The 16,852-nt window shown below is 42.7% G+C and overlaps 1 protein-coding gene across 1 annotated transcript in view; it reads left to right on the forward strand.

Annotated features, from left to right (window-relative positions):
- Positions 1 to 16,852, forward strand: part of LOC102373566 (ankyrin repeat and sterile alpha motif domain-containing protein 1B) — a 628,604-nt gene that overhangs the window by 101,031 nt on the left and 510,721 nt on the right. The window contains exons 2-3 of the mRNA XM_025204190.1: positions 5,502 to 5,582; positions 14,727 to 14,883. Of these exons, the coding sequence (XP_025059975.1) occupies positions 5,502 to 5,582; positions 14,727 to 14,883 (238 nt within the window). The remainder of the gene's footprint in view (positions 1 to 5,501; positions 5,583 to 14,726; positions 14,884 to 16,852) is intronic.

Below are 16,852 nucleotides of genomic sequence, written 5' to 3' on the forward strand. Positions count from 1 at the left end.
CCGACCGGGGCGGCCCCGGCCCAGCGGAGCCGTGTGCCTTTTGGGAAGGGACGAGACCGGCCAGAGCGACAGGGGCTCAGCTGCATTTGCCCCCTACCTGCCCCGGTCAGTCCCGAATGGCACATGGCTTTGACGCCACTTCTGCTGGCCAAGGCCGACCTGGGCGGCCTCCTCCTGTCCCCAGCAGCACGTGGGAATCTGGCTTCAGCCACATGCTGCTCCAGATGGGACAGACCTGCCCGGGTCGGCACCAGCCAGCAGAGGCGGCAGCGGAGCCATGTGCTGCTTGGGACTAATTTGGCGCAGGTAGGGGGAAAGTGCAGCTGAGCCCCTGCTGCTCTGGCTGGGCTCATCCTGTCCTGAGCGGCACATGGCTACTCCTCTTCCCACATGCACCGCATCAGCAATGTCAAGCTGACGCGGTGCGTGTGGGAACCTTGTCCCTTTTCTAGCCCTTCACCAGCCATTAGGAAGCTGCTGAGGGGCTGGGGGAGGGACAAGGGGTGGGAACGAAAGTAAACTGTGTTTACTTTTGTTTCCCGTCGCAGCACCGCGGGCCACAGAAAATGCCTTGGCGGGCCGCATGGCAGCCTGTGGGCCATATGTTGGACAAGCCTGTTCTAGACTTATTTGAAATTTAGAAAAAATAGGAAAGTAGTAATATTGTACACTTGTAAGTTGCATCCTTGGACAGGGAAAATAAATCTTTCCTTTTCTTCCCATGGAAAGAAATACACTCTTCATTTCTTAAATCCCTAAAACAACTGTGGAAAATAAAATGAAGTACCTGTAACTGACCAGCGCATGTAGACTGCATTGGGTTCATAACATGTCAATATGGAACTACTGGAGGCCACTGTTTTGAACAGTTTTAACTAAAACCATCTTAATCACCCTGACCTTCAAATGTCTGTCAAAGTAACTTGCTTGTAGGTGACTTCTACAGGGTTTAAACCTAAATTACCTGTGTGTTAGTTGACTGACTTTAGGATTATTATTCCATATTTTTGATGCCAGTCTTCTTTGGTACTCTCATATATTCCATTTCTTCATAGCTGTCACATAAGGAGTTTTCTTAGTAAAATAATGACACTTCAGCCTCATTCTGCATGGCTTCACAAAAATTCATTTTAATTGTCTAGTAGGAACTTCACCATATTTGTTTCTGCATCCTATAAGAAAATACATTGGTTGACAGACTCATTTTTGGGAGCATTTTCAATTAAAAACTCCCATTTTCAGTCTTATGCTAAAACAGTGGCATTTAGTCCAGGTTGTTCCTCTTTCAAAAATGAACCCCCTGACAAATAGACAAAACAACGAAAGACTCGTATTCAACCTGCCCTGCCCCCTTCTTTATTGTAAAGTAAAATACTATTAGAAAAACGAGATGTAATATATATTTTAAAGTCTATTCATGCTGCACCAAAGAACTGAGAAATGTAGATACTCTTCTTTCATGGGGTTTCCATGTCTGTCTCTCTGGGCATGTCTACACGTTGCCTTACAGCGACATTGTTAGTGTGCTGTGCTTTAGTACTTCCTTTTAGAAGTACTAAACCAGGGCACAGTAACTGCCCATACTGCACCATATGCGCAGCACACAGTTATTTTTAGCAGCTACTTCACTGTAGCAGTGCACTATAACGGGGGAGCATGCTGGTACAGTTAAGTAGCTGCTGGTCACATGTAGACACCCATGGATGTTACGTCGCCATAGCTTCACATATAGATGAGCCCACAGTTAATCAAATAAAACCAAGTATGCCCAGCATAAAATACAACACATTCTAAGCACGTTAATGGATATTCTGCAGTGTGTTCTTAAGGTCCTGGGTAGAGAAAAATAGGGCACAGAGCTTCGTTACAGCAAGATTCACAACATGACCACTTGAGATTGGTGCTATCTTCCTGAAACTCAATAAAATTGACATTCTTTCCTGGGCTACTTTAGCTGTATCTAAACTAGGCAAGGAAAATTTAAATGACAAAAAAAAAGGAAAGATTTTTTTAATCCTAGTGGGATTCATATTTCATTGTATCTTCTCTCCCAAGGGATTGGCTCTTACTGCGTGGTATTTCCCATGAGAAATGTCCAGACCAGGTGAAGTCCATAAATGAGTGTGAGAAAATTACTTACTTTGCCTGTAATGTTTATGTCTCATCATCAGCCCCTGATTTGTACATGTCCTTCTTGTATATCATTCTAGATAGATTCTATGCATACAGTTTACATTTATCAATCTTATTATCTACAAGATTATTCATGTTTGCAAATTAGTTTATGTACTCTTATTTCTGTAACTTATTTTTTGAGATCAGAGTGCACGGCAGCAGTAGTTTAAGAAAGTGAGTCTGAACTGAAAGAAGGGATGGGAAAATTGAGAGAAAAAAGTAAAGAATGCAAAATATGCCTCTGTGATGAAAAATGCTGGTTTATACCAGCATGAAAAATATATAGAACAGCAAATGCCTTCAATTTTGAATAAATAGTCTTAGCTTTCTTACATATTAACAAATAGAAATATTCACTCTTTGCTACAAAATGGCAACAGTTTTTGTGCTTTGATGGATTTGTATGAAGACCAAGCCTAAACATAATAAACCGTGACAAATTAGTGGATATGTCAGCTTTAGCAGCAGAGAATTAACATCAAATGGTGTGCCGAGGAGGAGCAAAAAACTCCAGAGCAATAAGCTTTGGAGTTTATTCATGTGCACTAATTGCATGTGTAGATGCACCCAAGGAGTACCGGAAAAAAATCTAATGTGGTGTAGTGATTAGCATGTTATACTAGGAAGCTTGAGAGCTGTGGGTTCAACCCCCTTTGGAGGGGCTGGACCTAGAACCTGAGCATCCACTTCCTCAGCAAGCATCCTAACCACTCAGCTACTGGGGCTAAAACACAGGAGGGCCTCCTTTTCCTGCTTCCTACATGGCCATGTAGCTGCCTGCTGGGTATGTGCAGTAGTTGTGTGGATATTCAAGTATTGATAGTGAACAGGCAATAGTATCTTAAACTATGCATAAGTGCCAACACTACCACTTACACTACTGGGCAAGTGCTGTTTAGGCACACAGAAATAATGAAATTATAGCCACAGTGTCTTGTATGTTCAGTGTTGGAATGTAGTGAAGTTGTAACATATCTTGCATCCTTGGAAAAGACCAGGTAATAGTTTTTTCTTCACTATAATTTCCAAGAAGACATTTAAGGCCCAAACCTACAAACATCTTAGTGTCTTCATCTCCTACTGATTCCAGTGTGAGGCAGGTGCTCAGCACTTTTTAGGAGCAAGCCCACCTCTACAGCATAATGTATGACACCAATGATACAGAATGACTGCAATTTTCTTAATAGATAAATAATGATTAAAGTTATTAAAATGATGATTTCCTTAATTATTCAAGTATAAATATTGAAAAAGACTAATATGCAGAAACAGTAATCTCTAGATAATATGGACTTACTAGAGAAGAATTTTTTTAAACATAAAATCTGCTAAACTCAGCAAGTCATTTTGGGGGCTTATCTAATAGCAAAACAGTAAATGCTGAAGTTAACTTCTTAACTAATTTGATTCAAAAGTAAAAGAAAAACCCATGGTATGTAATTTTTAAGTAGGTAAGTAGAAAAGGAAGAAAGCTGAAAATTGGATTTAGAAACTGTAGGAACCAGAACAACAAGTCAAATGTCTTGATGTTTGAACCCTAATTATTGAAAAGCCTATACTGGATAAAGTAATACAGAAATAACCACTTCCACATGGGATTCAGTCAACTAAAAATCTGATGATTAAAAGAATGCATACTTTTAGGTAATGCATCTATCTCTAAATGTCTCTTGCCAATTGTATGTAATTTTATGATGACATGAGCATATTTCTGGAGCAGAATCCTAGCCTATGGCCCGCTGTTCTCTGTAAAAAGACCTGCAACTTCTGTAGACAGATACATGGCTCAAAGATCGGACACACAAATTGCCTCGAGCCATCAACGAGCTGTGGTAGAAATCATACTTGAATAGAGAGACTTCTGACAATGCATACTTCTTTCAAAAAAAATCTCTCTTATGTTGTTTTGTAAACCATCCAGACACCAACAAGTTAATTAAGTATATAGGTTAAATACTTAAACTAATTGTGAATAAAGTGACATCAAATGCACAAGATTAACACATTTGAAAACAGAGAGCACTAATCTTGGACTAATCTTTTGGTAATTTAGCAGTTGTTACAATTGGACGTAAAATATCAGAGATGACAGTATCTTCCTCATTGGCAGTAACTAATCTCAAACTTGTATATGTCAGGACTAATTGAATGGAAGTCAGCAAAGTTATAACAGTGAAAGAACCGTGTAAATGAGATCAGAATCAACCACAATACAATGAACAGAACATTCTAAATAACAGAACTTTGTGTCTGAAAATTACATTATTCCTCAAAATTACTCTTTGTGAGTTCATGGTTACTACAATGTGAATACATGTAAAATAATTTTTAGGAATTCTAGATATATAAAACGCTTAGTTTGTTCATTTGTCTGCCTGTAAGCTTTATTCGCATACTGATTGGCTGTTTCAGCAGCCAATCAGAGTCCTCCAAGAGCATGCCAGACAGGAGGTGGTGGCAATGTGGCAGAGTGCTGCCATGACAGCGAGGACAGAGGGGATGGAGCAGGGGTGGGTGAGGCAAGCACTACTGGCCTTGCTTTCCCTCCTTCCTCCAGCCCTGCTCCCTGGAGGCAGTGATGGCACAGAGTGCTGGCTGAGGGGGATGGCGGGGCCAGCTTCCCCCCTCTGCCCCCTGCTCCTTGGAAGCAGCAGTGCAAGGTGGGGAATGGGGTTGAACCCACCATGGTGGAGGGGGCGGGGGAACAGGGTCAAACCTGTTGTATCAGGAGTGAAAGGGGTTGGGCCTGCCATGCTGGAAGGGGAATGGGATTGGGCCTGCCATGCCAGAGCGGGTAATGGTGGGCCCACCGTGCTGGGGGGGGGATGGGGTCAGGCTGTGGTGCCAGGTGGGGGGAACGGGATTGGACCACAGCAACAGGGTGGGGAACAGGATCAGATCCACCATGGCAGGGAGGGAACAGGGTCGAGCTGTGGCAGCAGGGTGGGGAACAGGGTTAGGCTCACAGCAGTGGGGAGGGGCAGGAGGGGAGTGGGCCTGGACCCAAGCTGCCGGGTGGAATGGGGTCGGGCCCAAAGTGACGGGGGAGGTGGGGAACAGGGTTGGGCCCAAAGCAGCGGGGTATGGAGGGTCGGGACAGATGACGATGGAGGGAGAGGGGACACAGGTTTGGAGGCTGCACTCCATCCCTGCCAGCCCACCCCTCACCCCCGTCATTCTTGACAGTCAGTTTGCCAGTAGATAATATATCCATTTTCAGATACTAGATAATTTATCTCCTATATTTTAGTTATTCCTACTGCAAATGTTGTCAAACATTTTTGTTTCCAATAAAAGTAACTTTTCAGTTTTGCTTTTTTCCCCAGCATCTGGCGAGGACCAAATATAAATTGTACAGACAGCTCAGGTTACACTGCTTTACACCATGCAGCTTTAAATGGACACAAGTAAGTAACTCATATTAAACATTTATGGTGAAAATTTTCTATATGATCTTGAAACATGTAGTATAACTTTAAATCCTTAGCACAGGTGAAAACTGTGTAATAATCTGATTTACAAAAATATTTGCATTAAATTCTTTTCTCATGGGCTGTGTTTATATGAGATTTTCTGAGGCTGTGCAACTGGGGCTAGGGACACAGTATCATAACCCAATGATTACAAGAGGGGAATAAAATTCAGGAATTCTGAGTTCTATTCTTTCTTCTATGCTCTTGTGTGACTGTCAAAGAAGTAGCTGTTGTTCACACAGAGCAAGTCTGTTATCCTCTCTGTAATTTCTACTTGCAAATCAGAGATGTTAACATTGTCTGGATTTATTTATTTATGTTTTGTTTTTTAATTGTTTGAAAAAACTTGGACAGTAAGATTGGTTAATTCCTTTTTAGGTGATAAGGTTTAATCCAAAGCCAGTTACAGATAATGAAAAAACTTGTATTGACTTCAGTGGGCTTAGGATCAGACCCTAAATAACAAAACATAGATCCAGAATAATTTCATTTTTAGTCCATTTTATTCACAATTTCACTCTTGGAGACAGATGAAGTAACATAAAGACAGGATCTTTATGATACATTATGCATTTATTGTGTTACAGAAACTTGACATTTCCTCTAGTATTTATGTAAGTCATATTCCTGTTACAGTCCATATGTGCCAATTTATTTCTAAATTAGCAAATGCAAGACAAAGTATTGCTAAGGTAAGTGTTATAAATTCTCCAAAGCTTCACTTCTAGAGCAGGATGCAAAATAATCAATTACTGTACTCTATCTCTCTGGAATTAGCTAAGAGTCATTAATACAGTCTGCTAAACTTGTGTCTTTGAAAAAAGAAGAAACATTATGCGTCTTTTCTTATAATTTATCCCTTGTGCAACCTTATATATTGTCAGTTGTCAGAAGATGAAAGGAGACTTGCAAAAATTGTCCAGATTTTTAGATTGGCTGTGAATGTTTCCAATAAATATAAGAATACTAAACACAAACTACCACATGACTCCAAGAAAATCTCCAATGAAGTATAATGGCTGCTATGGTATCTAGATAGAACCAGTTGCAGATTACAAGTTGGACTATTAGGAGGAGGGCACGTGGTATTTTCAATTACTCAATTTTGGCCTAATCTCTCTGTAGAGGTCAAAAGGATTTTTAGATAGAATTGTAGCAAAAATGCCTAGATTTTAAAACTTGAAATATGTATAGGTAATGCAAGTATGTCTGGACAGAAGCTGGCATGGAGACTTCCAAGATTCTAATATTTTTCTAATTCTGGGCCCCACACTTCAAGAAGGATGTAGACAGATTGGAAGGAACTCAGTATAGAGTGACAAAATGATTAGGGGCCTGGGAACTAAGGCTTATGAGGAGAGGCTACAAGAACTAGGGCTATTTACTCTGGAGAAGATTTGGGGTGAGGTGGGGGTTGATAATCTTCAAATATCTGAAGGGAGATTGTACAGAGGATGAAGACAGGGTTTTCTCTTACTGTAGAGGACAGGATAAGGAGAAATGGCTTGAAGCTGCAGCAGAGAAAAGTTAGACTGGAAATTAGGAGGAACTTTCTGACTATGAAGGTGGTCAAACATTGGAAGAGCCTACCTAGAGAAGTGGAATCTCCATCCCAGGAAATTTTCAAGAGCAGGTTGGACACACTTTTGGCCAGAGTGGTATAATTATGGAATGATCCTGCCTTGAGCCAGAGGCTAGATAAGGTGACCTTCTGAGGTCACTTCCAGCTCTACTTTCCTATGATCCAATGAGCCTTATTATTCAAGACAGAAAAAAAAGCACTAAAATTTTTGAATCGCATGATTTTTAGAGTAGTTTTATTTTCACGTCATTCAGTATTACTCTACAAATATTAAGCTTTTATTTTTTAAATGTTAATTTCTTTGTGTTGTAACAAAAGAGCTTTCATAATGTGAATCTATTAAAAACAATCTCCAACCAAATAAGAATCACCTAGCAGCATTGAAATTCACCCTTTCCCATTCCAATTCACTTCAGCAGCTTGTGAATTTTATGTTAATAAGACAATTCACTGTAAATTAAGCACAATTTCTTCTTTCTGTTTTTAATTTTTGGTTAGCAGAATATTAAATAAAAATGTGTATTGCTGGGTTGACCAACAACAAAAAAATCAGGAAATTAAAAGCAGTTTTTATTGTAAGATATTGTTTGGCATGTTCTCTTTTTTATTGTTTTGCTTGCATTTTTAAAAATTTTAATGCACACCCTTCCTGTTGCTTTAATATGGTAATTTCACTTATTTAAATAAATTATCTTTACAATTTTTCATAGCTTAGTCCATGACCTTTGATTCTTGTGTTCTGTCAAAACAGCTTTTATCCCACCAGTCTCATGGCATCCACAGTACACATTCTTCAAATGAGCTGTTAAAATGACATGCATTCTTTACATTTCTGATTAGATGTCAGTAGAAAGTTAAGGTTACCTTGGCACTTTTTGGAAAAGTAGAAGATAACACATAACCTTAAACATTAATGTCTATTGTAATAAGAGAAGGCACTGTGATTATCTACCACTGAACACATAATGGTATTGTGTTTGACCACACAATCTCTACACTATCTCTAACTCATTCATTGCTTAATAAAGTATTTTGGGTTACCTGGAGCATGAAAAATACTTTAAAAAACCAAATCATGAAATATCCTCAATATAATCACTCTTTTTATTGAAACTATTCTGTCATTTTTGTCCTTGTCCCCTTTTGTACTTCTCAGTAGTAATCTTTTATTGCTAAGTGTCTATCTACCATTGAGTGCTGTAGCCCAAAAGTAGCTTAATCACACATTCAAGGACATAATATTTTTTTACATGTCATTTATATCCATTCAGTGTTTATAATGTACATCCCTATTTTCCCTTTGATTTTTTGACATCAGCCATTCATGGTTTGGTCTTCAATAATGCTGAAGTCCTTTAATTGCTCAGTGCTCAACAGAATATAGATCTTCAGGTATCTTTTAACCACAGACATTAAGAATTTATATTTTACTATGTTGAAAATATAGAACTATCCATGCTTGGAAACATTTTAACTGTTCCTGGATTTTTATTTCAAATACCTGAAGGTAAATTGTATTTATTAATGTTGCAGGACACTAAGGTGCCTGCTCCTTTAAGGGCTGAAACTGCCTAGGGAGAGAGCCCTAGCAGTTAGGCAGGAACCCCACAGGTGCAGGTTACTGTGGCAGCAGGCCTAAGGAGGGAATTAGCCTGCACCTGCAGTTGGTCAGCTGACCGGAAGAGGCAGGGCCCTGGGCAAATATAAACCCTAGGGCTGGGACTAGAGAGACAGTTCCCTGCCAGCAGCCAAAGGGAGTTCCCTGCCAGGAGCCTCCAGGGAGGAATTGCCCAGAGATGCTCCAGCTGCCAGAGATACTGCATTTAGGGTTAATGGGGATCCAGGAGCTCACCAGGTACCCTTGAACTAAGGCCTTGGAGGGACAATGTGTGAATGCCATCTATGAGGCTTGGGGCGTGGTAAAGGAGTGGTTTGGAGCCACACATCTAGCCCATAAGGCTGACGGTGTCCCAAGAGGCATCCATTTTGGAGTGGGACCCAAAAGGGATCCAGAAACCCACAGGGTTCAGTGGGATCCATCAGGACCGTGCCCAAAAGTACAAACTAGAGGGCAGCCTCCCTATTTATTATAGTACAACAAGACATGGCAGGAGAGAGAGAGGGTGCCCGTTGGGCAGGATTGGCATGGTCAGGAGCCCTAGGGGTATCGCGGCCAACCCTGGGGACCCCATCCCATGACAATTTACTACTACATATACACTGTATTTAGATAAAAATATTTTTATAAAATAAATATTGAACCTATTAGCACTCTCTGGCAGTGTCCACATGAGTGTGGACAGTTGTTTACCTGGGGACAAGAAGCATCAGCATACCTTGTGCTGATGCTACTTTTCTTTGGTGAACACCGGTGCCATGCATCTGATGTGCAGCAGGTTACCCTGAGTGGGGTAGGAGAGGCTGGGACCAGGGCCAGATTAACCCTTTAGTGGGCCCTAGGCAAACAACCTTGTGGGCCCCTATGTTTTTTACTCAATAATTATAATATGGAAAATAAGTGCAACTGGGCCCATTCTTCACTTACAGCCCTAGGCATGTGCCTACTTTGCCTATGCATTAATTTGGCCCTGGCTGGGGCCAGCAACTGTACTGGCCCCAGCAGCCTTACATGGGGTCCTGGGGGCCTCAGAGAGCCTCATCCACAGCTCTCCTGGAGCTGGGAGCCTGGCCTGCAGCCAAAGCATGGTTCCAGCAGACCAGACTTTGATTTTGGGCAGTGTGCACTGCTGCCATGTGCACCCCCCTCCTTTTTTGACCCTAGGATCTCCCCCAACCCTTACCCTGTGCTGCAAGGTAGCAGCACGGGGAATGCCTGCATATGACCCATCTGTAGCACTGTATACTGCACGTCCATGCTCATTTGGATGCGGCCTCTTGAATTCTCCATTGATTATCTTCTATGTGTTTGACCTTTTACCACTGAAGTATACATCCTTTAAATAGTGTGCTTGTACCTTAAATTTTCTTAGTTAAGAAAATACAATTTTCAATTTGAAAGATGATACATTAGGTTAAAAATGCCTATCAGCCACTAGAGGCAGTTCTAAGCTCATTATTGTTGGATATCATTGCATTGGTTGTTGAAGATCCTGCATTGTGCCAGGCCTTCCAGTCATTTTCTTCCAACTACGAGGCATTCTGTACTGCTTTACTGCTTCTCCACCATTTTTTAATATTTTCTCACTGTTCAGTTTTTTTTCTCCTGATTTTTTTCCTTATAAAATCATAGAAAATTAGAGTTGGAAGAGACCTCAGGAGGTCGTTTAGTCCAACCCCCTGCAGGACCATTCCTAACTATATCATCCCAGCCAAGGCTTTGTCTATCCAGGTCTTCAAAACCTCCAAGGAATACACAGCCTCTCTGGGTAACCTGTTCCTTAACTGTCCTCCTAATGAGAGATTTCCTCATATCTAACATAAACTCCCCTTGGTGCAATTTGAGACCATTGCTCCTCTGTCTGTCATCTGCCACCACTGAGAACAGCCTAGCTCCATCTTCTTTGTAACCTCTCTTCAGGTAGTTGAAGGATGCTATTAAATCCCCTCTCAGTTTTCTCTTCTTCAGACTAAATATCCCCAGCTCCCATAGCCTTTCCTCAGAAGCCAATTATTAGGCCTGTGTGAATAGGGAACTATTCAATTTGGGATCAGATTCAGCCGATTCGGATGGCAGCGATTTGATTCGGAGCTCCGAATTGGTTTCCTACTTCGATTCAGCTGAATTGGCTCTGAAGCTTCGGAGCCAATTTGGAGATTTGGCCATAGGGTATAATGGGGAATCAATGAAATATATATAACTTTGTTGGTTTTTGTCCAATTTGGATGAAGCTTGCAGGGCCTGTAGCCTCTGCTGAGAGCATGACGCCTGCCAAGTTTCAAGGAGATAGGTACAAGGGTTTGGGGGAAACTACACCCGAAATTCATGAAAGCAAAACTCATGTCATGTGTATGTGTTAAGCCACAGCGGGGTCAAAACTGCAGGGGTGGTGGCCAATGGTGAGGCCACAAAGCCTGCCAGCTGTTAAGGAGATCGGTGCAGGGGGCTCGGGGGCTCTGTCCCCCTAGCTGCTGACAGACAAAACTCATGACATGGGTGCTTGTGCAGCTGACTGTCTCTGTCTTAGGGCAGTTGAATGTCTGTATTGATTATTTCCTCTCCTTAGTCTGTGGTTTTGTAGGTGTTTATCCTTGCTCATTAGCTCATTATCTAGTAGTTACTAGTAGCTAGCTACTGTGTATTGAGCTGGTCCCTGAGTGAATCATGACTGATTCTGATAGCTTAGCAGCCAGGCCTGCAGTAGTTCCTCCCCCCCAGACAGACAGACACAGTTGCACAAGCACCCATGTCACAAGTTTTGCCTGTCAGCAGCTAGAGGTGCAGGGCCCCAGAACCCAGAACCTCCCTGCACCTATCTCCTTGACAGCTGGCAGGCTTTGTGACCACAGTAAGGGCTAGCAGGCCTACACCTTTCACCCTGCTGTGCCTTAACACATACAGTGTCACCCATGTCACGAGTTTTGCTTTCCCACAGCTTGAGGTGCAGTTTCCCCCCAAGCCCTTGCACCTATCTCCTTGAAACTTGGCAAGCTTTGTGGCCTCAGCAGGGGCTACCATCCCTGCAAATTTCATCTGAATCAGCCAAAAGACAACAAAGTTTATTGATTCCCATTATACCCTACGGCCAAATCTCCAATTGTTTTCTGAATTGATTCAAAAGCTCTGAATTGATTTGGAAAGCCTAAAGCTTCCCGTGATTCAATTCAGATTTGTAGATTCGACCTCTGAATCATCTGAATCATCTCCAAATCATGATTCAAAGCTTTGCACAGGCCTATCATGTATGCCAGCTTCCTAACCATTTTTGTTGCCCTCTACTGGACTGTGTATTGGGTGCCCAAAACTCAACACAGTACTCTAGATGTGGCCTCTCCAGTGCTGAATAGAGGGTAATAATTCTTCGACTTCCTTCAACTTGCTGGCAATGCTTCTACTAAGGCAGCCTGATATGCCATTAGCCTCATTCAAAACAAAGGCACACAGCTGGCTCATATTCAGCTTATTGTCTACTGTAACCCTTCTTTGCTCCCTTCTGCTTTGCAGCACTGATTAGAACACATCTTTTGATCTAGGTACCCTTTCTCAAGAAGCCAATAGAAGCACAACCATAACTGCTATCATATATTTGGTCTTCCTTGTGAAATAAAGAAACTAGTATGGCTAAATATTCTAGCTTTTACTTTTTTTACACAGTTTTGTCATTGATAGGTAAACGCCAGTACAGTAACTAAGAGAAGGCAGGGTTGAAAAAATACCTGCAACTAGAAGTGACTGATCATGCCACTGTGATCAGCACTGCTGCTCTTGGCACTGCTCTAGCCATCACAAAGCTACCCAGGCCACAGAGTATCCCAGCTGTGCCTCTGGGTAGAGCCCATCCTAAGATGCCAGTCAAGACAAAAATGCAACAGGACTCTGACCTAAATGACCTTTATTAGCCTTCCAGACTGACAGTTATGGAATATCTTTACTGAGAAGAGCTGGCGCCTTTAAGGGGCAAGTTAGGGAATGGGGGTATTTTTGGTTGAGTTTTTGGCAGGGGCGGGGGAGGGTTGCTTTGAATCCACTCCTGGAGTTTTGGTGCCAGACCAGTACTTTAAAGAACTAATGTTTGAATGTCCAGAAATTTGCACAGAACCACCTCAACTGGACCCAAGTCTGGTTAACTTATTAGCTAATGTCAGGCCTGACAGTGTCAAGCTATGAGAAGACAAATTTACAGGTAAGACAAAACTGATTTACTTTCTGATATACTTGTTAACTGGAGCTCATACCATACCACTGAATTTTAAGTAAAACTTCCTGTTGAGGTCAATAGATTTAAAAAGTAATGGCTCAATATAGCTCTTTCTATTAATCTTTCATTTTCATCTATGTTTAAAATAACAATTTAAATATACTAGCTGAAACAAAATATAGGTGAAAAATAATGACATAGCTTTTTCTCACTGCTCTTAGGAGTCTAAAAATCAGAAATAAAAATAAAAATAAGATTTCCAGGGAAGTTAGTAAACATCTAAGTAGGCCATCTTTGGATAGTATCCTGGGACTATATGCTAGCATAAAGAAGAAAAAAGGGGTTACTTACCAACAGCAGCACCCAGGGGTAAATCCAAAAGGGGTATAGTGGCATGGATGCACCCCCATCTTCTGACTGCACAAAGAGCAACAGCATGGATTTTTTTAAGTTCCCAAATCAAGTAAAAATCCCATCTGCCTGCTCTTGTCACCCCCTTTCCCTTCTGTCCACAGCAGCCTTGCCGCTGCTGCTGCTGCTGGTCCCTCCACTGATCTCCTTGTCCCCAGCTGAGGGGGAAGGGAGGGGCTATAGAGCTGCTCCTGCCTGCTTCAGCTTGGAACAGTGGTAGCAGAGGTGGCACTGGGTAGGTTCCTCCTCTCTGCTTGGTCTCCTGGGTGTTTCTTGCCAGCCTGGGAGTGAATACAGCCTGCCAAATCCACATATTGCCATCTCCTGCTGAGTCTGGCTGCAGCAGCTCTGCAGCTGTGGAGCCCTTCACTGCTGAGAAATGATTTGGGGAATTATGGTTTAAGAGCATTGTGGGGAGAGGGGCTCCGGAGCTTCAGCAACTGGGCTCAGCAGAGAAGTAGCCACAGTAGCAGCAAGTGAATTTGCTCCCCCCACAGTTGCCCCTGGGCTGGCAGGGAACGCCCAGGGGACTGGGATCCTCCTGTCTTCTTCTGCTGCTGTCCCCTACTGAGAACAGCTGGAGTGCGGCAGGAGTGTCTCCGGAACCCCCTTCATCCCCCCCATCAGCCCAGGACAGTGACATTGGTGGGTGGGGAGGGGGTGAATGGGAAGTGAGAGGACATGATGCTGACAGAGAGGAAGAGGAGGGGTGCCAAGGGGGGGGGGGGGGGGGGGGGTCCCCAGCATTTGGAGACTTAAAAAAAGTCCCTGCTGCTTCTCTCTCTGTGTCTGCCTGCTGGGAGGGTGGGCAAGAGGACAGGGTTGGGTGGAGCTGGGAGCAGGGGTGCATGCACTCCTGCATTGCTAGTCGCTGCTCCCTTACCCCTAGGTTTGAAATGAACCATTTCTGCACAGCCAAACTGACTTTCTTCCCTACTCTCTGCTTGAGAGCTATCCATCAAAACAATGCATTCAAAAACAATGCATTCAGAAAACCAGTGTCTGTTGTTAAATAACCCTTTTAGTCAGTAAAATAAAGAACCATAGTTAATACACAAGTAAATAATATTTTTAGTTACATTTTGCAGTCTGCATTCTGCTACTAGGCAAAACTAATATTAATTTCTATGGGAATTTCACTTGAATTATGATGTCTGAAAGTAGTTCTGTTGGGCAGTCTGAAAATATTGGCAATATGAATAAAATATGCTTATCCATGAATATCCATTTGCAAGCTTTAGAATGTTAGCTTTGTGTCCTGTCTTCCAGGGATATTGTTCTCAAATTACTTCAGTTTGAAGCATCAACTAATGTGGCAGATAACAAAGGTTATTTTCCTCTGCATTTGGCTGCTTGGAGAGGAGATGTAGACATTGTGAAGATTCTCATCCATCATGGGCCATCACACTCCAGAGTAAATGAACAGGTGAAGTGATTAAAAATCTTTGTTTATGTCATCAGAAAATAAAAATAAGTATTCTTAGGTCTGATATTTACAGCCAGATTCAGCAAAAACACGTCTGTTTTCCATGCCATTTAAAGTGCTAGCAACCTATATTACAGAGCTGTTGAAGTCTTCCATATTGCATATGCAGGAAATACTTTTTGCTAAATTGGTCCCAGGCAGCAAGGAAATTTATGCATGTATAGATAAAGAAGACTGAAACATTGTTTGTTTCCAGAGATCTGATCAAGCAGGGGTGAGTAATTATTTTGGGCAGAGGGCCACTTACTGAGGTTTGGCAAGCCATTGAGGGCTGCATGACAGGAAGCCCAAGGCAGATAAATATTAATTTTCTACATTTTTTAGGGGCCCCCACGGGCCGAATAGAATGGCCTGGCGGGCTGCATCTGGCCCTCAGGCTGCATTTTGCCCACCCCTGGAATAAAGGCATACGCTTACCATAGCACCCTGATCATATAGTTAAATACAATATGCAACTTACTGTATAGCTTCCATTTCCTTAAAATCCTTTTGTGCAATAAAATCACAATATTTCCTGTTCTATTTGAAATGTTGTGAAAACATATATCTCAAACAAAATAGCATTCATATATTTATGGGCAACATAACTAGGTGATATTGCATGGCATACAAGATAGCAAGATCTTAAAAATGACAAACACAAATTTTATAGCTAGCACAATAGAAAAACAAAGAGGGGCAGGATATATTAATTATGCTAATATCTAACCATGTAACTGATGTTAGGTCCTTTGTGGCCTGCATGTTTCATAATTGGTTCACTTGTGGGGTTTGTGGCCAGACTTATGGGCTTTGTGGTCAGACAGAAAGGGGACAGGTTGCGGCTACTCATGGTGAAGCATTTGGCAAAAAATCTCTTAAAAGCTTTAGATCCAGAAAGCAATATATTTCTTATTCTTATTAGGGAAGAACTGCTTGAAAATATGAGGTACATGAGGAAGCATAGTACTAGTGAACATGAGCTACTTGGATTCACCACAGTAATGAAAAAATTCTCTTACCACAGCTGTTTAATGGTATTAGATTCCAAGAAAACATTTTGGGGGAATTAAGAAATGTAGGACTCTGTAACTTCCCGTGCCTGTCCTGAGCTCCCCATTTAGGCTTTTCTAGCCACCCAGAGCTAACTGCAGTCCTGCAGGCCAACAGTTTGCCCCTGGCACCAATATCTCAGACCACCGATGCTTCTCATCTGCCATGTCTTTGATGGAATTTTAGTCTTGGGGATCGCTGTTACTCTCAGTGGTGTCTTGCTAGGGCCGCTTGTTAGCGGGAGGATTTTGGGGCTCTGCCTCCCCTGCACCCCACCTAGTGCCAACCCGTTATTACTCTGGTTTTGAACAGACGCAATGTTGTTACCAGTCGTCGCTCTCGTCCTGTCTTGTAGGTCCGCCGCTGTCCTTTCTCCACTCTCCACAGCCGGACTTCCACGTCTTCTCTCCAGGTAAGTGCACTGACTCCACTGAGTCAGTACATGGGGGCAGCTCCCTACTTGGAGGCTGCCACAAACCATCTCCCTTGCGATCTCTGCCTCAGCCACAGCCTTCCCTCAGCTGCAAGGGACTTCCTTCTGGTCCCCCTGTTGGACTGGAGCACGGGGCTTTTATATCTGCCCCGCTGCCCCTGCTGGCAAATTGGTGCAGGCATGCTCTTACAAAGTGTGTCCACACTGGCCCCAGCTTTTTTTCTTCTCCCTGTCTCCTGGTTCCTGTTGGCTGTGGCATGGGATGTTGTGGTGTTGCTGGCAGATCTTGTGGCGTGGCAAACCTGCCACCACTGCCATGCTCTTGAGGCTCAGCAGGCTGCGTTGCTGCTGACAGGGTTTTCCGCATGGCAGTTCTGCCCTTGTTGCCCCATTCCTGTGGCTCAGTTTGTCGCTAGGTCACTGGCAGTACCCGCCGCATGGCAA

Source organism: Alligator sinensis, unplaced genomic scaffold (assembly GCF_000455745.1).
Source record: "Alligator sinensis unplaced genomic scaffold, ASM45574v1 scaffold154_1, whole genome shotgun sequence".
Lineage (NCBI taxonomy): Eukaryota > Metazoa > Chordata > Crocodylia > Alligatoridae > Alligator > Alligator sinensis.